The sequence below is a fragment of the Esox lucius genome, chromosome 5 (genome assembly GCF_011004845.1).
Source record: "Esox lucius isolate fEsoLuc1 chromosome 5, fEsoLuc1.pri, whole genome shotgun sequence".
NCBI classification, from domain to species: domain Eukaryota; kingdom Metazoa; phylum Chordata; class Actinopteri; order Esociformes; family Esocidae; genus Esox; species Esox lucius.
The window spans coordinates 495,327-520,707 of NC_047573.1; the positions used below are offsets into that span (position 1 = coordinate 495,327).

Sequence of the window (25,381 nt, forward strand, 5' to 3'; positions counted from 1 at the left end):
AGACAAAGGTTCCTCATTTGACATGAAAGGGCTAGAATTATATTCTGTGTATATACTGTAATTTAGCATATGCTGAACAAAATATTACCACCATCATTGGAACACTATTTTACTACTACTTTACTACATACATTTAGTGCTGTCAATAAATATATTCATTGCGATTACTTGCTCAATTGTCTGTAGGTAATTGTGATAAATCACTAAAATGTCATCCTAAAGAAACCAAAAAATGTCAAAACAGTGTGTTATGCTGTTATACATAGTGCTTTATTGTAAAGGAGTACAGTAGAATCTTTACACTGCTGGGCCCTTTGTTTCTCTGTATCTATATAAATATACAGTAGTATCTTTACACTGCCGGGCCCTTTGTTTCTCTGTATCTATATAAACATATAGCAGAACCTTTACACTGACAGGGCCCTTTGTTTCTCTGTATCTATATAAATATACAGTAGTATCTTTACACTGCCGGGCCCTTTGTTTCTCTGTATCTATATAAATATACAGTAGTATCTTTACACTGCCGGGCCCTTTGTTTCTCTGTATCTATATAAATATACAGTAGTATCTTTACACTGCCGGGCCCTTTGTTTCTCTGTATCTATATAAATATACAGTAGTATCTTTACACTGCCGGGCCCTTTGTTTCTCTGTATCTATATAAACATATAGTAGAACCTTTACACTGACAGGGCCCTTTGTTTCTCAGTATGTCTTTTAAAAAACATCAGAAAGCTGCAGGTTAAGTGTAAACATAAAACAATTTAATAAAATGAACATAAATCCTAAGAGTTCTGCTCAAATTAATAGAACAAATATAGAGAAAGACAAAACAGTCGGTCAACAGCAGCTTAGTTTTCAACTGGTTCTTTGTTTATTTACACTGATCATGACCAATCCATCAGGATAAGAAATGTGGTTTCCTGTTAAATGATCTCTCTCTGTATGACCTCCGAGTGTTGTGGTTTGACCAGATCAATAATCAGGGCACTGGTTGAAGGGTTGATGAAAGGTTATCGTGTCTCCCGACATCAGGGTTGGGTTTTGTTCACGAAAATAAACAAGATTATGGTGAAGCTTCTCCTGACAGCAGGAAATTGCCACTGCGTTTTAAACTCTGGGTGCCCCTGTGCTGCTCCAACCACTCTCAATGACAGTGGATAACCTTCTCTGGATTAAAGGCTTTGCTTGAGGCAGTTCTGTAACACTGACAAAATATCTGACAATATTACATCCCTGTTGTCCTTGGTGACCTGACAGAAGAAAGAGCCTACTTTCATTAACAACAATTATTAGCATGACATTATTTAAACACATTTTCATATAATATGCAGATACCCTTTTATGTGATGGGAATGTATCGTTCTTGGTCTAACATGCATTCACAATGTCTAGACCAGCCTCTTGACCTAGAAGGCATATAACCTCACTGACTAATGCTGACTTCAAATCCAACATTGCGCTCAGCATTTTTGATGGTACAAATAATAACGCAATATCGCAAAGGGAGTTTACTCATTAGCATAAAATCTGTAGTACATTTCAATTTTCTGAGGACTGTGGAGAATTAGGTTGACTTGCCCAAAATAGCCTATTGTTGTTGGTTTAGTCATGCATGATTTAAAGTTTAATCTCCATTAAGCTACACAGACTCTAAACTAAAGGTTGGGATAATGGTAGCAGTCTGGCTACAAAGGTTTTACACTTAAGGATCACAATAATGTAGCATGATCCCCTCCAGAATTAAAGAGATTGGAGATCCACAAAAGCATACTGGCTGGTCAAAGCTATTGGCTGTTCATGTGACTCTGTGTGGATGTGACGGGACTAGGTGGTTTTGTGTTAGTGTTCTCCCAGTGAAGACTAACAGGGTAGTTTTGTGTTAGTGTACTCACAGTGAAGACTAACAGGGTGGTTTTGTGTTAGTGTACTCACAGTGAAGGCTAACTGGGTAGTTTTGTGTGAGTGTACTCACAGTGAAGACTAACAGGGTGGTTTTGTGTTAGTGTACTCACAGTGAAGACTAACTGGGTAGTTTAGTGTTAGTGTACTCACAGTGAAGACTGTGACATCTGGCCTGGCTCGTATCTCTTCCACTAACACCAGTGGTTTTCCTTTAGGGAGAGGGATGGTCCCCAGAACACAGCAAACGGAACTGTCCAACGTCTGTCTGACCGCTCTGATGAAGGACTGGCTGAACAGCTCCATCCTACCAACCTCATCTATGATGAACAGCTTCCTGGCTCCAGCAGACTCAAACTAAATTAAACACAGAGATTATTCTAATCTTATAAAAGCTATTTTAAAAATACTGCTTTAACACACACAGCTACATTTAGGCAACAATGTTTGTTTCTGAAAATGTTATATAACATAAAAAATTTAAATATCAGATTTACGTAAATATTCAGAACCTTTGTCATGACACTTGAAATTGAGCTCAGGTCCACCTGTGGTAGATTAAATTGATTGGACATGATTTGGAAAGTCACACAACTGTCTACTGTATATAAGGTCCCACAGTTGACAGTGCATGTCAGAGAAAACAAACTAGTCATGAGGTCGAAGGAACTGTCCAAAGTGATTTGAGACAGAATTGTGTTGAGGCACAAATCTGAGGAATGATGCCAAAACATTTCCAAAGAATTGTATGTCCCCAAGAACATACTGGCTTCCATCATTCTTCAATGGGAAAAGCTGGTTGCTCTGTAAAACTAAGCAATCTAGAGAGAAATGAGGGAAGTCACCAAGATTCCAATGGCCAGTCTGACAGAGCCCCAGAGTTCCTGTGTGGATTTGGAAGAACCTTCCAGAAGAACAATTATCTGTGTAGCACTCCACCAATCAGACCTTGATGGGATTGGACCTGATCAAACATATCTGGAGAGTCCTGAAAATGGCTGTATAGAACTTTCTCCATCCAACCAGACAGAGCTGGAGAGGATCTGCAGAGGAGAATCAGAAACTCCTCAAATACAGCTGTGCAGCATATACAGCAAGTTTGTAGTCATACCCAAGATGATTCAAGGCTGAAATTGATGCCAAAGGTGCTTAAACAAAGGACTATATAAAAGGGTCTGAATACTCATGTAAATGTGATATTTCTGAGGGGGTTTCTCAACATAAATTTGTGGGGTTTTATGTGTAGAGTGATAAGCATAACATTATATTTAATCTATTTTTGAATATGGCTGTAATGTAGCAAAATACGTAAAAAGTGATGGGATTTGAATACTGTCAGATTGCACTGTAAATGAGGACACTAAAGTTAATTACTAACTCTTAAGCCAAAGTATTTTTCAGAATGGGAAAAGGGGGAAAAAATCTCCATATTAGTTAACTTCTTGTATAACCACAGTTTGAGGATATTTTTGTCCCTGTTAAGTCATGAACACGCAGACTAACATACGTTTCTAAAGAGGGGTAGAGCAAGGTGCTCAAAGGACTGCAGATCCACTATGTAGTTCCCAACCATGAACTCCTTCACTCCAGGAGGTGTTACAGTCTTCCCTCTAACAATCAGACAGGATAGCTATGATACATACAAAAATGTTACATCGACACCCCTAAATATATAGGCTACAGCAGTTCAGTACATTTACACCATGTAAAATCATGCTATTAAGGGTAATTGTGTTAATTCATGAAACAAGTCCTACCTGATTCTAGACAGGTGCCCCCTTTGTCCGGTCAATGTGACAACGTCAAAGCCGACCCTGCGCCCCCCCTCCCTCACCTCTTGGGTGTAGAAGCCTTCTACAGAAACCCCTGATGACGTCATGACATCACAGGCCTTCTGCACCAAAGTGCTCTTCCCCACACCTCAACAGAACAGACACAATTCCCATCAACAATGGAGGTCTTGTTCTCGTTTTAACTACAACCAATTGGAAAGGCACGAGGGGGTGTGGTACATGGAGTAATGTCCAGACGTAGCGACGAACTCATCAAAAATAGTTGACGCAAACTGCATTTACTTACAAAGAAAATGAATAAATTCATCAGTCCATTTATTTACAACAGTTAACGAATTGTGTCGGGTGTAACGTTTTCTTCACCCACAAGTATTGAAATGATTAGCGTCCTACCACAGCGCTTTGTTTGAAGAACCAAGAAGTGTCACACAGATTTAGAATTATTCACATATCATAGCAGACATCTGGTAAAGAGTTACCTGGAGGACCTGTCAGGAAAACGTGTTTGATCATTTGGGATTATTTTTATGTTTTCTTTTTCCTGTGAGCCACACTACCTACTCATCCGTACACGTCGGAGCTGCACATGCGCCGTTAGAAGGGGCCAGAAATAATACAATTACGAGGGCGTTTTATTAATATAGCCCGTAGGAAACCGGGCTATGGCCTGTCTCGTTATTAGGCTAGAGCGGTGACAGAACCGCGACCTACTGAAATCAAACAGCTCGATATTCTTACTAGAAAAAGCAGCACAGTGAATTGTCGAGTTTTTTCTCTATATACAAATGACAGATAACCACCACCTACTGCCGCTGTTAAAATGTTTCTTGGCTGTCCAAACGAGCAAGGTTCACGTCAGTTCTTAATGGGAGCTAAATGTCGCTGGACAGCACTTATTTCCTCAAATATTTCTCTCAAATAGCGGGCAAACATTAGTTTAGATTCCTGTTATAGTTTTTCCTTTGCCAAGATAACCCATCCAACCTGACAGGTGTGACATAAAGAAACTGACAAAACAGTTACACAGGCATACGCTGTATTAGGCCAGTTTACTGCACAGTGTTCAGTTTCTTCACACAACACAATGTCACATACGTCTCAGGGTCTGAGGAACATGTAATGTGTATGCTGCCTGGAGGAATGTCCCTCAGAGCTGTTGGCAGAGAATGTCCCTCAGACCCTCAACACCCCAACCCAACACCGCATCCCAGTCCCTCAACACTCCAACTTTTATTTCATAATAAATGCATTTCTTTCAATTGACTGGTTTCCTTAAATGAACTGTAACCAAGTTGCATGTGCCATTGCATGAGATTGTAAATTGTTGCATGTGTCATTTATATTTTTGTTTAATGTAGAAAGGAGTTCAACTTTTAACAGACCTGCGGTTGTTGTACTTTCCAATGTCTGTCTGACCGCTCTGATTAGGTGGTGGGTTGTGACTAAATGAACCTATATTGGTTGTCATGAAGCAAAACGGTTTGGAAACCCAAACCTAAATGACTAAAAACATTCTACTGCTCACATCCCTGATCAATAAATAAATGATCCATTTGAATGTTCATACATTTGATAAGTGATTTTTACAGGAGTTACACATTACACACACTAGTGTAGAAGTGTACATAATTTACTACCAGATTGAAAATGTAGGGAAATGGAGATTCAGCATAACAACCAACATCTCTGGACAGTCAGGACAATGTCAGGATGGACACATCTCTGGACAGTCAGGACTATGTCAGGATGGACACATCTCTGGACAGTCAGGACTATGTCAGGATGGAAACATCTCTGGACAGTCAGGACAATGTCAGGATGGAAACATCTCTGGACAGTCAGGACAATGTCAGGATGGAAACATCTCTGGACAGTCAGGACAATGTCAGGATGGAGACATCTCTCTACAGTCAGTCTGGTAAGGGAGCATACATTTGTATGTTTCTAAAAGGTGTATCCAGGGAGCTTGTTAACTAGCAGTTCAGAGATGTGCTGGCATTTCTTACTGAACCCCAGAGAGCCTAGAGTATCTCCTAGCTCCTCAGTCAGAACCTCCCCTGCTCCCTGCACCCTCTCAACTTTTACCAGCACTTCTTCTATCTCCTCTTCCAACTCCTCTTCTACCTCCTCTGCTTTATGGGTTCCAGTTGAAGGGTTGTCAGTAGGGTTGTGGAGGTCAAAGTCTCCTCTACTTGGCCTGCTGTTCTTAGATGGTGTGTAGTCACAGGGGAGGTAAGTGTCAGTAGAGTCAATGTGATGTCTGACAGCCCCCTGGATACAGGACTCTTTGATAGTATGGGTGTCACTGAGCTGGCTTGATGCTCTGTGACTCATAGAGACAGAAGTGCCCTGGATCGACTCAGAGCAAGTACCAGCAGACCTGTTGGCTGAGGTTCCTCCAGTACCCGAAACAAGCCTCATGGCTCCTACTCTACTTGGCTTTGCTGCCTGCTGGTTTCTGCGGTGGGCAGAGTGGATGGACACATCTCCTTCAGTGTTATCAGAGGAGACGCTGAGCATTGATGCCCGGGGCTGAAAGACATGTGTGTTCCGCAGAGACTGCTGGGGAGAGGTCTCAGTTTTAAGTGGAACAGGAAGGGCCATCGTTCTTCTCCGCCTCCTCCCTGAGGCACTGGAGCCATCAGAGTTATGTTTACCTGACACGTGTCTCCGCCTCTGGTCCCCGGTTCCACCCCAAACAGACTCAGGACTAATCCCCCTGGCCCCAAACCCACCTGGATCAACTCTCCTCATCCTGGCCCCACCCTTAGGAGGCTCAGGCTCACCAAGAAGGTTAAGTGACCTGAGAGTTTTCCCCTTGGCCCCACCCCTCGTAAGCTCTGGGCTACTGAGATCAGGTGATATAAAACTCCTCCCCCTAGCCCCACCCCCAACACGGTTAGGACTCCTCCCCCTAGCCCCACCCCTCACAGGCTCAGGACTACTAAGGAGGTCAGGTGACATGAGACTCCTCCCCCTAGCCCCACCCCTCTCAGGCTCAGGGCTACTTAGGAGGTCAGGTGACATGAGACTCCTCCCCCTAGGCCCATGCCTCACAGGCTCAGGGCTACTAAAAAGGTCAGGTGATGAGAAACTCCTTTCCTTGGCCCCACCCACAAAAGGGGAGTATCTCTCAGCATCAGTAGGCTCCAGACTGGTGAAATCATCCAGGTACTCTCCTGTCCCCACACTGTCCACATTATTACTGCTGGAGGCAGACTGGGGCTCTTGGTTTCTAGGGCTTCTGCCGGAGGCTAACTGGTAGTGCTGGTTGTTGCTATGGTTTTTGCCACATCTTGATTGATGGTGATGTTCTTTGCTAGAGTCTGGGTAGTGTAGTCTGCTGTCTCCTCTCAGGGACCCGCCCTGGTCTCCAGGGGTGTTGTGAGATCCAGTCTCTGTGTGTCTGCTGTCTCCTCTCAGGGACCCGCCCTGGTCTCCAGGGGTGTTGTGAGAACCAGTCTCTGTGTGTCTGCTGTCTCCTCTCAGGGACCCGCCATGGTCTCCAGGGGTGTTGTGAGATCCAGTCTCTGTGTGTCTGCACTCTCTTCTCAGGGACCCACTCTGGTCTCTAGGGGTGTTGTGAGATCCAGTCTCTGTGTGTCTTCTCACTCCTCTCAGGGACCCACTCTGGTCTCCAGGGGTGTTGTGAGATCCAGTCCCTGTGTGTCTTCTCTCTCCTCTCAGGGACCCACTCTGGTCTCCAGGGGTGTTGTGAGATCCAGTCTCCGTGTGTCTTCTCTCTCCTCTCAGGGACCCACTCTGGTCTCCAGGGTTGTGAGATCCAGTCTCTGTGTGACTGTCCTGCTTGGAGGTGGATGATGGCTTCTTCTTCTGTTTTCTGTTGTAAGCCCCCTCTCTCTTATAGTAAATATCCTGTGCATTGACACCAGTTCTGTATCGGCTTGTTAGTTCTTGTCCAGACGAGGTATCCTGCTGTGCTGCTGACACTTTGCCTTGGTCCAGGCTGCTCCTCATAGTGTCCATGTTTTCATTCAGAATGGAGCTCCTGTTAACTAGGTTCCTGTAGGTGATGGGTTCAGCTGTTAAACTGTTAGTGTTGAACTGCTTTCCTTTTATGTGGTGTTGCAGAGTTTTTCTCACTGGTCCTTGGCACTCACGGTGGAGGTGCCTCACACCAGCATTGTTTATCTTCTTCATCCTCAGTTGGAATGTTTTAGTTGTTCCAAAACCCAATTTCCTCTTGGGTGGAGAGGCCAGGGACACTGTGTTGCCTCTCACCAGGGGGGTACCACTACGCTGTTCTTTTGGTGTCCGGTCCTTGAAGCTGGGACTAGAAAACAGTCTGTTTCTCTGAGGAGGTGTTCCATCAGTCTGTAAAAATCAGAATCACTCTTATTTGCCAAGTACATTTACATATACCAGGAATTTGATTTACATATACCAGGAATTTGATTTACATATAACTGGAATTTGATTTACATATACCAGGAATTTGATTTATATATACCAGGAATTTGATTTACATATACAGTTTCTCACAAAAGCGAGTACACCCCTCACATTTTAGTAAATATTTGATTTTATCTTTTCATGTGACAACACTAAAGAAATTACACTTTGCTACAATCTAAAGTAGTGAGTGTACAGCTTGTATAAGTGTACATTTGCTGTCCCCTCAAAATAACACAACACACAGCCATTAATGTCTAAACCGCTGGCAACAAAAGTGAGTACACCCCAAAATGAAAATTTCCATATTGGGCCCAAAGTGTCAATATTTTGTGTGGCCACCATTATTTTCCAGCACTGCCTAAACCCTCTTGGGCATGGAGTTCACCAAAGCTTCACAGGTTGCCACTGGAGTCCTCTTCCACTCCTCCATGACGACATCACAGAGCTGGTGGATGTTAGAGACCTTGCGCTCCTCCACCTTCCGTTTGAGGATGCCCCACAGAAGCTCAATAGGGTTTAGGTCTGGAGACATGCTTGACCAGTCCATCACCATTACCCTCAGCTTCTTTAGCAAGGCAGTGGTCGTCTTGGAGGTGTGTTTGGGGTTGTTATCATGTTGGAATACTGCCCTGTGGCCCAGTCTCCGAAGGGAGGGGATCATGCTCTGCTTCAGTATGCCACAGTACATGTTGGCATTCACGGTTCCCTCAATGAACTGTAGCTCCCCAGTGCCGGGAGCACTCATGCAGCCCCAGACCATGACACTCCCACCACCATGCTTGACTGTAGGCCAGACATATTTGTCTTTGTACTCCTCACCTGGTTGCCACCACACACGCTTGACACCATCTGAATCAAATAAGTATATCTTGGTCTCATCAGACCACAGGACATGGTTCCAGTAATCCATGTCCTTAGTCTACTTGTCTTCAGCAAACTGTTTGCAGACTTTCTTGTGCATCATCTTTAGAAGAGGCTTCCTTCTGGGACCACAGCCATGCAGACCAATTTGATGCAGTGTGCGGCTTATGGTCTGAGCCCTGACAGGCTGACCCCCACCCCTTCAACCTCATATGTCTGTTTCCCAAGTATGAGGGAGTGTGAGCGATAACACCAAATGTAACACACCTGCATCCCAATCACACCTTAGACCTTGTCACACTAACAAGTTACATGACACCGGGGAGGGAAAATGGCTGATTGGGCCCAATTTGGACACTTTCACCAAGGGGTGTCCTCACTTTAGTTCCCAGCGGTTTAAATATTAATGGCTGTGTGTTGAGTTATTTTGAGGGGACAGCAAATTTACACTGTTATACAAGCTGTACACTCATTACTTTACATTGTAGCAAAGTATAATTTCTTCAGTGTTGTCACATGAATAGATATAATCAAATATTTACAAAACAGTGAGGGGTGTACTCACTTTTGTGAGATACTGTACATACAGCTCCGGGAAAAATTAAGAGACCACTGCACCTGGTTTTTTCCGGAGCTGTATATACCAGGAATTTGATTTACATTTACATATACCAGGAATTTGATTTGCATTTACATATACTAGGAATTTGATTTGCTAATAAACAGTTACAAGGACAATACAACATCTACCAGAAGGAATGTACCCAATCTCCATGATATAAATAAACCTATAAAGACTATTGTACAGCATGTCATGCTATACTTATGCATTGAGGAAACAGGGCTGCAGTTTATGGCCAGTATACAAGGCTAAGTGCTGTTATTTGGCGCATGGTGCCTGGATACAGCTCTTAGCTGTGGTATCTTGGCCACAAACCATGTGCTTTATTGTTAATATAATATTTTACTATGATACCTGGAGTTTTGATTTAGGAGCACTAGTGCAGCTAGAAACAAGAAGGTTTCTAGTTTTAATACCTTATATCTTTCATTGTTCTCCTAAATCTCTATGTGCACATACAGTTCTCAACTTAGAGGCACACATGCTCCTTGTAAAGGTCAGGGTAGAGCTATATAACTGTGTAGTCTATTAGAATGTCAGGGTAGAGCTATATAACTGTGTAGTCTATTAGAATGTCAGGGTAGAGCTATATAACTGTGTAGTCTATTAGAATGTCAGGGTAGAGCTATATAACTGTGTAGTCTATTAGAATGTCAGGGTAGAGCTATATAACTGTGTAGTCTATTAGAATGTCAGGGTAGAGCTATATAACTGTGTAGTCTATTAGAATGTCAGGGTAGAGCTATATAACTGTGTAGTCTATTAGAATGTCAGGGTAGAGCTATATAACTGTGTAGTCTATTAGAATGTCAGGGTAGAGCTATATAACTGTGTAGTCTATTAGAATGTCAGGGTAGAGCTCTGTTACTGTACAGAGTCTATTAGAATGTCAGGGTAGAGCTCTGTTACTGTACAGTCTATTAGAAGATCACTAACATTATACTTCACCTAAAGTCAAACTGTTGCTGTAAAGAAACTGTTAGGGTAGAGCTCTATTACTGTACAGAGTCTATTAGAATATCAGGGTAGAGCTCTGTTACTGTACAGAGTCTATTAGAATGTCAGGGTAGAGCTCTGTTACTGTACAGAGTCTATTAGAATATCAGGGTAGAGCTCTGTTACTGTACAGAGTCTATTAGAATGTCAGGGTAGAGCTCTGTTACTGTACAGAGTCTATTAGAATGTCAGGGTAGAGCTCTATTACTGTACAGAGTCTATTAGAATGTCAGGGTAGAGCTCTATTACTGTACAGAGTCTATTAGAATGTCAGGGTAGAGCTCTGTTACTGTACAGAGTCTATTACAATGTCAGGGTAGAGCTCTGTTACTGTACAGTCTATTAGAATGTCAGGGTAGAGCTCTGTTACTGTACAGTCTATTAGAAGATCACTAACATTATACTGCACCTAAAGTCAAATTGTTGAACTCAAAATGCTTTCCTACTAATAATGTGTCTCATTACAGCATGTTTTCAAGTGACATTATTGCAATTTACCCCAAAGATGCATTGTTGGACATCAGAAGCCTCTGGTACACCCACAGGCCTGTAGAGCCACGCTAGGTTAGGGTGGACAGACAACGGCTGCTGTTGCTGGTTCTGTGTCTGTCCATTTAGCTGAGAGAGCTCAACAAGCAGGGCATTCAGTAAAGGGAGCTGTCTCAAAGCGTCACCCAGGATAGATGCTCTGTCCTTAAAGTGGTGGACTCCCCTCTCTCCAAGACTCATCGATTCCATTATCTCACCCTGTCTTGGTCTCACTCTCTGGTCTGGAGCAGGAGCCTGTGTCTCACCAGAAACCTGCCCATCAGAGTCTATGTCCTCTACCCAGAGAGAATCCATGTGTAACAGCCTGTTCTGTTCTGGTCCATCGGCCTGTTGTTGTTCCACTGAGCTGTTGTAGAATAGTGGAGGTGGATAGAACAACGTGAGGCTTCCCTCATCATGGCTGTTATCTACTGAATCCACACGGAGTTTTCTGTGATGCGTCTTCCTCCTAGAATGTTCTGTCTGAGTGGCAGTTGAAAAAGCAACACTCTGTTTGTCTTTTGACACCGCTATCTCTGTGCTCTGGCTGTTTATTTTGATATTTTTACCCAAAACTTTGGAGGGTGTGTTATCAGTGTTTAGGTCCAGTGGTTGAACCTTTCCTTTCAAAGTGTCAACTAACACATGTTCTGTTGGTTTTATAGATCCACTCCCATGTCTATCGCCAACTGTCAATACTCTATTCTCCGGTATATGTGCTAATAAACTGGCTCCCAGACTTAATAGTTTATACCCCAAGGAAATAACACCTATTCTCTCCCCTATGAGATTAAATATGTCCACTAGTCCTTTCTCTCCATGTGTAGAAGGCGTAGAGATACCATGAACCTCCACATCACACCTGACACGGTCTATCAACCTGGCCAAAGAGACCAGTGAGCTGCCAACCAACCTTGGAACATCTGCCTTCACATCCAAGACCATAGCATACAGAGGAGTACTGCTTAGGTGGATGTGGAGAGAGTACAAGTCGGTTTTAAACAAACAAGACTTGCCTTTGTTAAAAGGGCACTCAGATGTGTCGACATTGTTGGGCTGACTGCAGAATTGGTTTTCGTTGTCAGTACCATTGCCTTCATCAGTTGGTGTTGGTCGTTGAAGTAATGGATCAACAGTTTCTGGTTGGTAGATTAGTAGCGTTGGGAAGTCTAATAGTTGAACACCGAGCGCTAATACATCGGAATGACTTGGACATTTTCTGCCTTTATCTATTCGGATATATTCCACCAGTATTTCGAAAGAAAATAGCGTTTCGTTTAATTGTTCTGTCATGGTATACTCGCAACCAGCAGTAACATTTTAGTAGTAGATCTGCATCGTCAGTGAAACCTCTAAATGGAGATCCATTTCAAATACTTCGTTAAACATCAAGCAAACTATTCGGAATTAAGATATATCCGTTGTTACTGTCTTATTAGCCACAATTTTAATATAAGATAGACGAAAAAAATACTTCTCAACAGCGATAATACACCAGCTTTTTCAACTCCATGGAAACACATCTCTAATCGCACGTCGTTTACGTCATACACACAGCCAGAGGACTCTGGGAAAGGGAGTTTTTAAGCCACAATCTTCAAAAATGTTGTACACACACAATCTTGTATAAAAGCCTATGCGCTCGGTGTGTTTTTAAAAGTCATTTTGAATTACACATGCACAAAAATAAAATAAAATATATAGCCTAATATAATTCATATGAATACCTTTATGCTATTTTTCCCAGGGAGAATACAATATCCCGTATGTAGAAAAACAAGATGCAACCCTCTTATTTTATTACGTGGACGTCATACCTTTGTGAGTTCTCCAGTTTGTCGCTGAACTCCGTTGGCCCTCATCTGGCGCCAACTCTCTTGAGTATGCAGGCGCCTTTAAGCCGGGTACACACCGAATGCGTCAAGCCATATTGCCGCGGATGTCCACTCGTTTTTTATTAATGGAGTGCAATCCGTAATTTGCTGGACTAGGTTGCAGAGCTTTGGATTTTTTCCCCAACTTCTGCATTGTTATTCGGTGTGGTATCAGTAACAGTAGATCAGCTACCAAGAAGATGCTGAAGTGTAGCTTTCAACTATTTGTTTATGGGACAGCAACAAGCACACTGACAGCTCAATACAATTAATCGAGAAGTACACAATCCAAATTGATTGACGATTGTATCCATAATAAACGTCTGAACAGTTATTTTCACGTTGTTGAGGATATATGTTGAGGGAACATTCTCAGGTTATAAATTACGTAACCAGATCAGTGAACATTTATCTTTAAGCTACAATGAGACAGAAGTTAATTAAGTTTAGACTCCGGACATTTGCCAAGTTCTCACAACACATTTATGTAGCTTGTCTGGCGTCGGAGTAAACACCTGCACGTGTCTCGTCATAGATGTAATCAATCTCCATGCTTTATTTCTGTTGTGGTGCAACACATGGACTGCGAGGATTAGGCTACTTAAAATAAACGGTCCACGTATCTACGCAAAACGGGTGTCACTGGCCTTAGGCAGTCTCGTGTTGCTTTTCAGTAAAAATGTTGGGGAGAGGTTTTACGGTAGGTCACCAGTGGGTGTCACTGTGGTGCTTTAATAAATGGTATGTGATTGGCATAGACCTATTGTTTAAATCAGAGAAATACCATGTCTATATTTCAGATGATAGGGCTATTCTATTGTCTGTTAATTGGCGACTCTCACACCCAGAGATAATCTTTGTCATTGTTACACATCTGCGTTGTCCGTTTTGCCCAGTCTAGACTTAAATGACCGAATTACGAACATTGATATGTGAATCTCCTCTGCTCTCTTGACCGCTTCGGGGTTTGTCTGTATTTCATTCCAACAAATCATCGGAAGAAGGAGGCGGGGAGGAGCTATTCCGTCGGCGGTGCGGCTCTGCTCTGCTTGGCTGTCATCCCCGGACCACAGCGTTGTTACTGCACAGCAGCCGGAGAAGCTGAGCGACATTGCTATAGCCGGTTTATGGAAGTTCACAGGTTGTTGTTGGACCAATTCTGTGGATGAAAACCTTTCAATTTATTGAACAGGATGATACCCATCTCGTCTATCTGGATATTTATAAATTATTCTGCTCTCCAGTGAAAGGTAAGTGCACAGATGTTCTTCCTGATGTGTCGCAAAATAACCCAGTAGTGTCCGTATCAGCGTGAGAAAAAGCCTAAACCATTGTGTTTTTTGTCCGTCCGTACAGAAGATGCTGGGTTTTGTGTTATAGGCTAGGGAGTCAGACATTGTCTGCGTTATAGTTTAGTTTTGTGTTAATACTTGTAAATTAATCACAGCGATAAAGAGCTATTTACCGAGACAGAAAACTGATAACTTTACTCAGTACATTGTAAGTTTCCTTCGCACAAGTTTTGAGCCGTGGCCACTCAACAGTCTGCTTTTGACCGTTCTCACTATTTGACAGTAGTTGGAGACCCTGTCCGTGTTGCTACCAGTAGAATGAGCTTCCAGTTGGCTCAGTATCATTCTTGGATCCACTCGCGTAATGATCCTTTGTTGAGGATGATAGTTGCATTTCATGTATACACATTATTGTATTATGTTAATTTCGATTTTATTTACAGTTTTTCTTGATTGCTTGAGCACTTTTGTCCAACCAGAATTTTCTTATTTATAAATCCTTTTACACGCAGGACAATATAATATTATATAATATTAACTACAGCTATCAATACACCCTTACATGGTTAACCCTATTTATATAATAGTAAATACAACTATCAATATACCATAACATTGTTAACTCTATATAATATTAACTACAGCTATCAATACACCTTTACATGGTTAACCCTCTTTATATAATAGTAAATACAACTATGAATACACCCTTACATGGTTAACCCTCTTTATATAATAGTAAATACAACTATCAATATACCATAACATTGTTAATCCTCTTTAATTACACCATTCGTTGAAACCATAGAAGTACTAATAAAAACACAGACTGTTTATTTTTTCCCTCCGATGATTTTACAGAAGATTATACAATGCAGAAAGAATGCCACTCAGAAAAACGATATTCAGAAACAAAAATAGTTATTTTGCCTTTTCCATTTTGTCCTTTATGATGTATATAAAGAAAATACACTATTACATGAAATTAACAAATCATTGCAAAAACCAAGCAATGTAAAAAAGAAATAGTTTACACCTTGTACTGTATACAGTACATTAATACTGAAATGCAATGTGGTATAGAAGAATGTTACTCTTTAATCTAAAATGATAGTTACTCCACCACCACACATCTGAACACTCCTTCACTTCCCTTGTTCAGTCCATTTTTGTAAATAGCTGTCAAAAGTGACGCGTTTATAAATGCTTAAGGGCTTATTTTAATTATATCACCTTAATTTAATCGGGTATGCTGGTGAATAACCAATTTTCATTTGCGATGAAGACCTGGCCAAAGGTATAAGATATAAGACAACACAAATATAAACCTAGAGTATAAACTTAGAGTATATGTGTGTGTGTGTATATATATGTTTGTTGAAACCATAGAAGTACTAATATAAACACGGACATACTCATAAACACAGACATATTTAATGCTTTTATATACACTCACCTAAAGGATTATTAGGAACACCTGTTCAATTTCTCATGAATGCAATTATCTAATCAACCAATCACATGGCAGTTGCTTCAATGCATTTAGGGGTGTGGTCCTGTGCGGCAGTCCTGTGGGCGAAAATGCCTTGTTGATGCTAGAGGTCAGAGGAGAATGGGCTGACTGATTCAAGCTGATAGAAGAGCAACTTTGACTGAAATAACCACTCGTTACAACCGAGTTATGCAGCAAAGCATTTGTGAAGCCACAACACGCACAACCTTGAGGCGGATGGGCTACAACAGCAGAAGACCCCACCGGGTACCACTCATCTCCACTACAAATAGGAAAAAAAGAAGCTACAATTTGCACGAGCTCACCAAAATTGGACAGTTGAAGACTGGAAGAATGTTGCCTGGTCGGATGAGTCTCGATTTCTGTTGAGACATTCAGATGATAGAGTCAGAATTTGGCGTAAACAGAATGAGAACATGGATCCATCATGCCTTGTTACCACTGTGCAGGCTTGTGGTGGTGGTGTAATGGTGTGGGGGATGTTTTCTTGGCACACTTTAGGCCCCTTAGTGCCAATTGGGCATCGTTTAAATGCCACGGCCTACCTGAGCATTGTTTCTGACCATGTCCATCCCTTTATGACCACCATGTAACCATCCTCTGATGGCTACTTCCAGCAGGATAATGCACCATGTCACAAAGCTCGAATCATTTCAAATTGGTTTCTTGAACATGACAATGAGTTCACTGTATTGAAATGGCCCCCACAGTCACCAGATCTCAACCCAATAGAGAATCTTTTGGATGTGGTGGAACGGGAGCTTCGTGCCCTGGATGTGCATCCCAAAAATCTCCATCAACTGCTAGATGCTATCCTATCAATATGGGCCAACATTTCTAAAGAATTCTTTCAGCACCTTGTTGAATCAATGCCACGTAGAATTAAGGCAGTTCTGAAGGCGAAAGTGGGTCAAACACAGTATTAGTATGGTGTTCCTAATAATCCATTATGTGAGTGTATATATGTGTGTGTGTGTGTGTGTGTGTATAGATAAAAGCATTAAATACCCCATTAAATTACACCATCTGTGGTGATACTAGTGTACAGCGGTATAAGGTGCATGGGTAGGTGTTCCACCTGTTTACTGAAGCATACATATACAGTTATAATAAGGTGCTTAGCGGAGGTGTAAAATGCACAAAGTAAAAGTGCTCGGCTACGTTCACCAGTTTTGGGAAGTTGCTAAGGAAGAGCTAAATGACCTGGGTAAACAGAGTTAACTTACTAGTGACCTTAATTGATTATTTACACTCTTCCTTTTTATTTAATTGATCACTGGTTAGTTTTGAACTCCCATTACCTGGTTACTTTGATCTTAAGTATATACTTCCCTAAAGTGGTGAACACAGCCGAACCCAGTTGAGTACTTTTACTTTGTTCTCTTTACACATCTAGTGCTTAGCACGTACAGTGATCAGATGGCATCTCAGAAGATTGTTTTTAAAGGAGTACGGACCGATCAGTGTCAAGTTTTAGAGTATTTTGCAGTTCATAACAGTATTTGGTTGCAATGAACTGAAAAGATGGAAGGCCAAAATAAGTATTGACTTAGGAATGATTGCTGTAGGGGTCAAGTAATATCCATAATGGATAGTGTTGCATTTCCCCCCTCCACAACATTGTATCAGTACACTGATTTTTATTAATGTTGAGATTTTGTCATTGGTGCTTAGAATGTTTATTTCTGCATCCATGCTGGCAGGTGGTCACATGGCTAGTTACAGGGACAACAAAAACTCTAAGTATAACAATTTGCAAGTTATGATTTCTAGTACAAGAAAAAATATACTTTTATGTGTTATGTATTGTGTGTATAGGGTAGTCTAACCAATAGTATGAGGACAGTCTGGTTCATGTATTGTGTGTACAGGGTAGTCTAACCAATAGTATGAGGACAGTCTGGTTCATGTATTGTGTGTACAGGGTAGTCTAACCAATAGTATGAGGACAGTCTGGTTCATGTATTGTGTGTACAGGGTAGTCTAACCAATAGTATGAGGACAGTCTGGTTCATGTATTGTGTGTACAGGGTAGTCTAACCAATAGTATGAGGACAGTCTGGTTCATGTATTGTGTGTACAGTGTAGTCTACCATGTATTATGAGGACAGTCTGGTTCATGTATTGTGTGTACAGGGTAGTCTAACCAATAGTATGAGGACAGTCTGGTTCATGTATTGTGTGTACAGGGTAGTCTACCAGGTATAATGAGGACAGTCTGGTTCATGTATTGTGTGCACAGGGTAGTCTACCAGGTATTATGAGGACAGTCTGGTTCATGTATTGTGTGTACAGGGTAGTCTACCAGGTATTATGAGGACAGTCTGGTTCATGTATCGGTGGATAAATGGGTGATTGGAGGTATGAGTGGATGGGTGATTGGAGTTGTAGGTGGATGGATGATTGGAGGTGTAGGTGGATGGATGATTGGAGGTGTGAGTGGATGGATGATTGGAGGTGTAGGTGGATGGATGATTGGAGGTGTAGGTGGATGGGTGATTGGAGGTGTAGGTGGATGGATGATTGGAGGTGTAGGTGGATGGATGATTGGAGGTGTATGTGGATGGATGATTGAAGGTATGAGTGGATGGGTGATTGGAGGTATGAGTGGATGGATGATTGGAGGTATGAGTGGATGGGTGATTGGAGGTGTAGGTGGATGGATGATTGGAGGTGTAGGTGGATGGATGATTGGAGGTGTGAGTGGATGGATGATTGAAGGTATGAGTGGATGGGTGATTGGAGGTGTGAGTGGATGGATGATTGAAGGTATGAGTGGATGGGTGATTGGAGGCATGAGTGGATGGATGATTGGAGGTATGAGTGGATGGATGATTGGAGGTATGAGTGGATGGGTGATTGGAGGTGTAGGTGGATGGATGACTGGAGGTGTAGGTGGATGGATGATTGAAGGTGTAGGTGGATGGATGATTGGAGGTGTAGGTGGATGGATGATTAGAGGTGTGAGTGGATGGATGATTGAAGGTATGAGTGGATGGATGATTGGAGGTGTAGGTGGATGGATGATTGGATGTATGAGTGGATGGGTGATTGGAGGTGTAGGTGGATGGATGATTGAAGGTGTAGGTGGATGGATGATTGGAGGTGTAGGTGGATGGATGATTGGAGGTGTAGGTGGATGGATGATTGGAGGTATGCGTGAATGGATGGATGGAGGGAAAGATAGACACATGGTGGAGGACTGCAACACATCACAGAATACAAAGGGAGAAATAGCAATGATGCTCGTCCCACCACCTCGCTGCCTGAGGATCTCAACAACTTCTATGTATGGTGTGAGGTGACCAACACAACTCCTTTGGTGAGGCTTACTGAGGACCAGGACAACTACACTCTGTCCCTAACCACGGCTGATGTGAGGAGAGTTTTTAAAAACGTGAACCCTTGGAAGTCACCAGGGCCAGGTGGCATTGTTCCTAAGCTCAGGACCCTGGGTCTTAAAACCTCCCTCTGCAATTGGATCCTGGACTTCCTGACAGGCAGACCCCAGGTGGTGAGATTGGGCAACCTCACCTCCTCTACACTGACCCTGAGCACTGGAGCCCCAAAGGGCTGGGTACTCAGTTCCCTCCTGTACTCCCTGTTCATGCATGACTGTGTGGCATCATCCTCAAATTTGCAGACGACACCACCATCCTGGGTCTCATCTCCAACAACAATGAAACCAATTACAGAGTGCAATCTCCCCTGCGTGCTAGGCATCAACCATATGATGTTATGATATCTAAACCAGCCCCTGGTCTGAATGATTTTATGGTAACTGAACCAACATCTGGTCTGAATGATGTTATGGTATCTGAAGCAACACCTGGTCTGAATGATGTTATGGTATCTGAAGCAACACCTGGTATGGCAGGGTTCAGCTGTGTGACAGGGTTCTGCTGTCAGAGCATTGGGTAGTGAATTCCCATCCAGAAAGGAAGCAGCATGAGTCACAATGGGCCTCCAGACCAAATCCTGTTTCTCTTCGGGCCAAACTAACTAACCCACAATACCAGCAAACTGAAATCCCAGCCTGGCAATCTGTAGAAACCACCCCATCTCTCTGCCTCTCCCCTCCCACCTTCTCTGTCCTCCCTCTCTCTCCTCCCTCTCTTCCCCTCCCTCCACTCTCAGTGTTTGTCTAGTAGTCTGGACTTGTGGCTGGATGTGACTAGGGGTGAGAATGCTCTATCACTGTCAGAAAAGAGACCAGGTGTTGATCGCTAGGCTGAATTTTCTCATCATTAGCTTAGAGTTTCTCATCAGTTGGCTTGAGTTTTTTTGTTGTTAGGCTGGGGTTTATATCATTAGCTTTGGGTTTCTCATCAATAGGCTGGGGTTTGTTATTGCTAGGCTGGGGTTTCTCATCATTAGGCTGGGGTTTCTCATTGTTGGGCTGGGGTTTCTCATTGTAAGACTTGGATTTCTCATTACTGGGCTGGGATTTCTCATTGCTGAGCTTAGGTTTCTGATTGTTAGGCTGGGTTTTTTTAATAGTTGAGCTGGTGTTTCTGATTGTTAGGCTGGGGATTCTCATGGTTGGACTGGGGTTTCTTATGGTTGGGCTGGGGTTTCTCATTGTTGGGCTGGGGTTTCTCATTGTTAGGCTGGGGTTTTTTTATAGGTGGGCTGGGGTTTTCTGATCGTTAGGTTGGGATTTCTCATGGTTGTGCTGGAGTTCTCATGGTTGGGCTGGGGTTTCTCATTGTGGGGCTGGGGTTTCTCATTGTTGGGCTGGGGTTTCTCATTGTTAGGCTGGGTTTTTTTTATAGGTGGGCTGGGGTTTTCTGATCGTTAGGTTGGGATTTCTCATGGTTGTGCTGGAGTTCTCATGGTTGGGCTGGGGTTTCTCATTGTGGGGCTGGGGTTTCTCATTGTTGGGCTGGGGTTTCTCATTGTTAGGCTGTTTTTTTTTTTATAGGTAGGCTGGGGTTTTCTGATCGTTAGGTTGGGAATTCTCTGGGTTGGGCTGGGGTTTCTCATTGTTGGGCTGGGGCGCTCGACTGAGCTTTTTTATATTTGGGCTGGGGTTTCTCATCGTTAAGTTGGTATTACACATATATTCCATCTGGTTCTATTAGATCTCAGTGCAGCATTTCACACTGTAGATCATAGAACACTTCTAGATAGGCTGGAAAATTGGGTAGGACTCTCTCCAGAACAGTCCTTAATTGTTTCAAATCTTATCTAGATGGCCGGAATTACTTCATCACCATTGGTAAACATGAATCTGATAGGGGGGCTATGATATGCAGAGCCCCAGGGATCAGTTCTCGGACCCTTTCTGTCCAATCTCTAAATGCTACCTCAGGGCCAAATTCTACAGAACAACAACATTTACTACCACAGCTATGCCGATGATACTCAAATATTTATGGCTCTCAAACTGTATGACAACAGCTCAATAGACTCTCTGTGTCACTGTATAGAGCACATAAATACCTGGATGAACCAAAATCTTCTACAATTAAACCAAAATAAAACAGAGATTATTGTGTTTGGCAACAAAAATAAGAGAACTAGTATTAGTAAAGAGCTGTATTTTCGGGTTCTAAAAACCAGGGACCAAGTGCGTAATCTTGGTGCTCTGATAGACTCAGACCTCAAATTTAACATTCATATTAAAGCGGTCACCAAAACAGCATTCTATCATAATATTATAGCCAGAATCAAGGGCTTGGTGCCTCAAAAAGACCAAGAGAAGCTCATCTATGCTTTTATCTCTAGTAGGGTTGACTACTGTAATGGGCTCTTAACTGGACACCCCAAAAAGACTGTAAAACAGCTGCAGCTCATTCAGAATGCTGCTAAAATGTTAACCAGGACCAAGAGAACAGAGCACATCACTCCGGTTCTTAAATCTTTGCACTGGCTTCCTTTGAGTTACAGAATTGATTTTAAAGTGGTGCTTTTAGTCTACAAATCACTGAATGGTTAAGGCCCCGAATACATTTCTGATATGTTTGAAGAATATAAACAGAGCAGGTCTCTTAGATCCATGAACACAGGTCAGCTAGTACAGCCCAGAATCCAAACTAAAACTGACGAAGCTGTGTTTAGCAGTTATGCTGCACACAACTGGATTAAACTATCAGAAGATCTTAAATGTGCCCCAAATTTAAGCATTTTTAAATCCAGGTTAAAAACACTTCTCTTTTCATGTGCCTATGACTGAGCACTAAAACGTAACTGCACTGTTTAGCCTTACAGCTTTTATAGCTTCCTATGTTTTTATCCCATCTTTATTCTATTTCTATTTTTCTACGTTTTATTATTATTATGTTTTTTTGATGTTTTCATTTGAGTATTTGTTTTTATGTTATTGTTATTTTTATATATTTTTTTATTTTTCTTTGTACAGCACATTGAATTGCTACTATGTATGAATTGTGCTGTATAAATACACTTGCTTGCTCATCTTTCTGTTGGGGTTTCTCATTGTTAGTCTGGGTTTTCTCATTGTTGGGCAGGGGTTTCTCATTGTTGGGCAGGGGTTTCTCATTGTTGGACAGGGGTTTCTCATTGTTGGACAGGGGTTTCTCATTGTTGGGCAGGGGTTTCTCATTGTTGGGCAGGGGTTTCTCATTGTTGGGCAGGGGTTTCTCATTGTTGGGCAGGGGTTTCTCATTGTTGGGCAGGGGTTTCTCATTGTTGGGCTGGGGTTTCTAATCAAGGGAGGGGTGGAAGGAGAGGAGGGGGGAGGGGTGGGAGGATTGATGGATATTGTGATTTATTGGTGAAGGGCTGGAATGTTACTTGCTATCCTCCAATCACAATCAAAATCACAGTGAAGTTCAAGTGTGCAGCAGGTTGTTTGGGGACGGGCTTCACCGCTAACAGTGAAGTTTAAATAGAATCAGATGTCATGCTTATTTCATCTCCTAAACCAATGATTTGCAGTTTATCATTTTTATTTGGATCTTACTGTCTCATATTTCCTTTTAAGTGGATGGCTTTGTCCCCTGTTTGAAATGTTCTTTGTAAATAAAGACTCAGATGAATTGAATTGATGTCTTTTGGCAGATCCCTGAGGCTGACAAGTTCCAATGGTTTCTTCTTGCAGCACCACTGGATTGGATGATGTCATGTTAATACTACATGTACAGGCACCTCATACCGGGCAGATATAGCCTGTGGGATGTGTTTTATTGCACTGTCCGCAGATGTTAGACAGCCTAAGATCAGCTGTACCAGCTAATTCAGCACCACATCCAGAGAGATTTTGTCCTGAGGTCAGTAGTCTGATCCTTACTGTACAGTGGCATGGTTGACTGTTTCGTGTCTGGCTCAATATGTCTCCTGGTGTACAATCAACTCCAAGGTTGAAAAAAGTGTTCAAATGGTCACAGTGGGTTCTTGTCAAAGACCAGCATGTCCTCCGGTCTGTGGAAGACCAGTTGATTGCTACTTGTTTCATTGTTTGTTAGTTGTAATTTTTTGTCTGCATGTTTGGTCATGTTGCTAGGATGTGTGCGGTTGAGGGGTTGAGTGGGCAGATGGCACAGGGCACAATGTTGTTTGTGGTAGCTGAGAGTGGCATCACAGTTTACTACTGACTGAGGACTTGTTAGTCTCTCTGGGGGGTAGGAAGGAGAGGAGAAGAGAGAGAAAGATCAGGTGACAAGAGATTAGGGTGGGAGAGGAGGTGAGGAGACAGGAGGTTGGGGTGGGAGAGGAGGCGAGGTGACAGGAGGTTGGGGTGGGAGAGGAGGCGAGGTGACAGGAGGTTGGGGTGGGTTGAGGAGGCAAGGTGACAAAAGATTGGGGTGGGAGAAGATGCGAGGTGGCAGGAGGTTGGGGTGGGACAGGAGGCGAGGAAACTGGAGGTTGGGGTGGGACAGGAGGCGAGGAGACAGAAAGTTGGGGTGGGAGAGGAGGCGAGGTGACTGGAAGTTGGGGTGGGAGAGGAGGCGAGGTGGCAGGAGGTTGGGGTGGGAGAGGAGGCGAGGTGACTGGAATTTGGGGTGGGAGAGGAGGCGAGGTGGCAGGAGGTTGGGGTGGGAGAGGAGGCGAGGTGACTGGAAGTTGGGGTGGGAGAGGAGGCGAGGAGACAGGAGGTTGGGGTGGGAGAGGAGGCGAGGAGACGACGTTGGGGTGGCAGAAGAAGCGAGGTGACTGGTGGTTGGGGTGGGAGAGGAGGCGAGGAAACTGGAGGTTGGGGTGGGAGAGGAGGGGAGGAGACAGAAAGTTGGGGTGGGAGAGGAGGCGAGGTGACTGAAAGTTGGGGTGGGAGAGGAGGCGAGGTGACTGGAAGTTGGGGTGGGAGAGGAGGCGAGGTGACTGGAATTTGGGGTGGGAGAGGAGGCCAGGAGACATGAGGTTGGGGTGGGAGAGGAGGCGAGGAGACAGGAGGTTGGGGTGGGAGAGGAGGCGAGGAGACAGAAAGTTGGGGTGGGAGAGGAGGCGAGGTGACTGAAAGTTGGGGTGGGAGAGGAGGCGAGGTGACTGGAAGTTGGGGTGGGAGAGGAGGCGAGGTGACTGGAGGTTGGGGTGGGAGAGGAGGCCAGGAGACATGAGGTTGGGGTGGGAGAGGAGGGGAGGAGACAGAAAGTTGGGGTGGGAGAGGAGGCGAGGTGACTGAAAGTTGGGGTGGGAGAGGAGGCGAGGTGACTGGAAGTTGGGGTGGGAGAGGAGGCGAGGTGACTGGAATTTGGGGTGGGAGAGGAGGCCAGGAGACATGAGGTTGGGGTGGGAGAGGAGGCGAGGAGACAGGAGGTTGGGGTGGGAGAGGAGGCGAGGAGACAGAAAGTTGGGGTGGGAGAGGAGGCGAGGTGACTGAAAGTTGGGGTGGGAGAGGAGGCGAGGTGACTGGAAGTTGGGGTGGGAGAGGAGGCGAGGTGACTGGAGGTTGGGGTGGGAGAGGAGGCCAGGAGACATGAGGTTGGGGTGGGAGAGGAGGTGAGGAGACAGGAGGTTGGGGTGGGAGAGGAGGCGAGGAGACGACGTTGGGGTGGGAGAGGAGGCGAGTTGACTGGAGGTTGGGGTGGGAGAGGAGGCGAGGAGACAGGAGGTTGGGGTGGGAGAGGAGGCGAGGAGACTGGAAGTTGGGGTGGGAGAGGAGGCGAGGAGACAGGAGGTTGGGGTGGGAGATGATTTAGAGTGGTGATTGTGGTAGTGGTCGTTGATCTGTTTGATGACCCACTTTGCCCAGTAATGATTTTGCAACTTCACACACACACACACACACACACATCTTTAAATGTAACGGATGGTGAACAGATGGATAACATCAGATTAGGGCCAGACACAGTGTTTTCTAAACAAGTGTTTTACAATCTGCCATTGGGATTAGTGGCTAAATGTCTTTAGAGGTTTTCTGTAGTCCTCATTCATTATGGACTCCCAGTAGTTATGTGAAGAGCAAAAAACACAAGTTCTCTCGCTAAAATATCCTCATATATCCCTAATAAATTTAATGTGTTCTCTTTTTTTCTCTCACATAATTTTTCTCTTCATCTCTCCTTTCTCTCATTTTCTCTCTCTTTGTCTTATATAAGAGTTAGGTCCAGAAATAATTGGTCACTGACACAAGTTTTGTTATTTTGGCTGCAGAGTTGTGGAGTAACCGATTACAAGTA

The 25,381-nt window shown here is 43.5% G+C and overlaps 4 protein-coding genes across 4 annotated transcripts in view; 1 reads left to right on the forward strand and 3 right to left on the reverse strand.

The window, feature by feature from the left end:
* Window positions 1-231: 231 nt before the first annotated feature.
* On the reverse strand, window positions 232-4,295 carry ntpcr (nucleoside-triphosphatase, cancer-related). Its single transcript, XM_010865129.5, has 5 exons — window positions 4,178-4,295; window positions 3,663-3,825; window positions 3,413-3,515; window positions 2,059-2,262; window positions 232-1,256 (listed from the first exon to the last, which is right to left on the reverse strand). Exons 1-5 carry the CDS (start codon window positions 4,209-4,211, stop codon window positions 1,179-1,181), a joined length of 582 nt encoding a protein of 193 aa, XP_010863431.1. The 5' UTR covers window positions 4,212-4,295; the 3' UTR covers window positions 232-1,178.
* Window positions 4,296-4,465: 170 nt separating this feature from the next.
* On the reverse strand, window positions 4,466-12,645 carry map10 (microtubule associated protein 10). The gene is made up of 2 exons (XM_010865128.5): window positions 11,092-12,645; window positions 4,466-8,033 (listed from the first exon to the last, which is right to left on the reverse strand). Exons 1-2 carry the CDS (start codon window positions 12,412-12,414, stop codon window positions 5,643-5,645), a joined length of 3,714 nt encoding a protein of 1,237 aa, XP_010863430.2. The 5' UTR covers window positions 12,415-12,645; the 3' UTR covers window positions 4,466-5,642.
* A 1,129-nt stretch (window positions 12,646-13,774) lies between these two features.
* Window positions 13,775-25,381, forward strand: part of LOC105007433 (signal-induced proliferation-associated 1-like protein 2) — a 124,339-nt gene continuing 112,732 nt past the window's right edge. Inside the window, exon 1 of the mRNA XM_034292276.1 lies at window positions 13,775-14,245. The gene's annotated coding sequence lies outside the window, so the exon portion shown is untranslated. The remainder of the gene's footprint in view (window positions 14,246-25,381) is intronic.
* Window positions 20,294-24,317, reverse strand: LOC117594515 (sporozoite surface protein 2-like). Its single transcript, XM_034292353.1, has 4 exons — window positions 24,052-24,317; window positions 23,492-23,951; window positions 22,214-22,468; window positions 20,294-20,410 (listed from the first exon to the last, which is right to left on the reverse strand). The coding sequence occupies exons 1-4, from the start codon at window positions 24,315-24,317 to the stop codon at window positions 20,294-20,296; spliced, it is 1,098 nt and encodes a 365-aa protein (XP_034148244.1).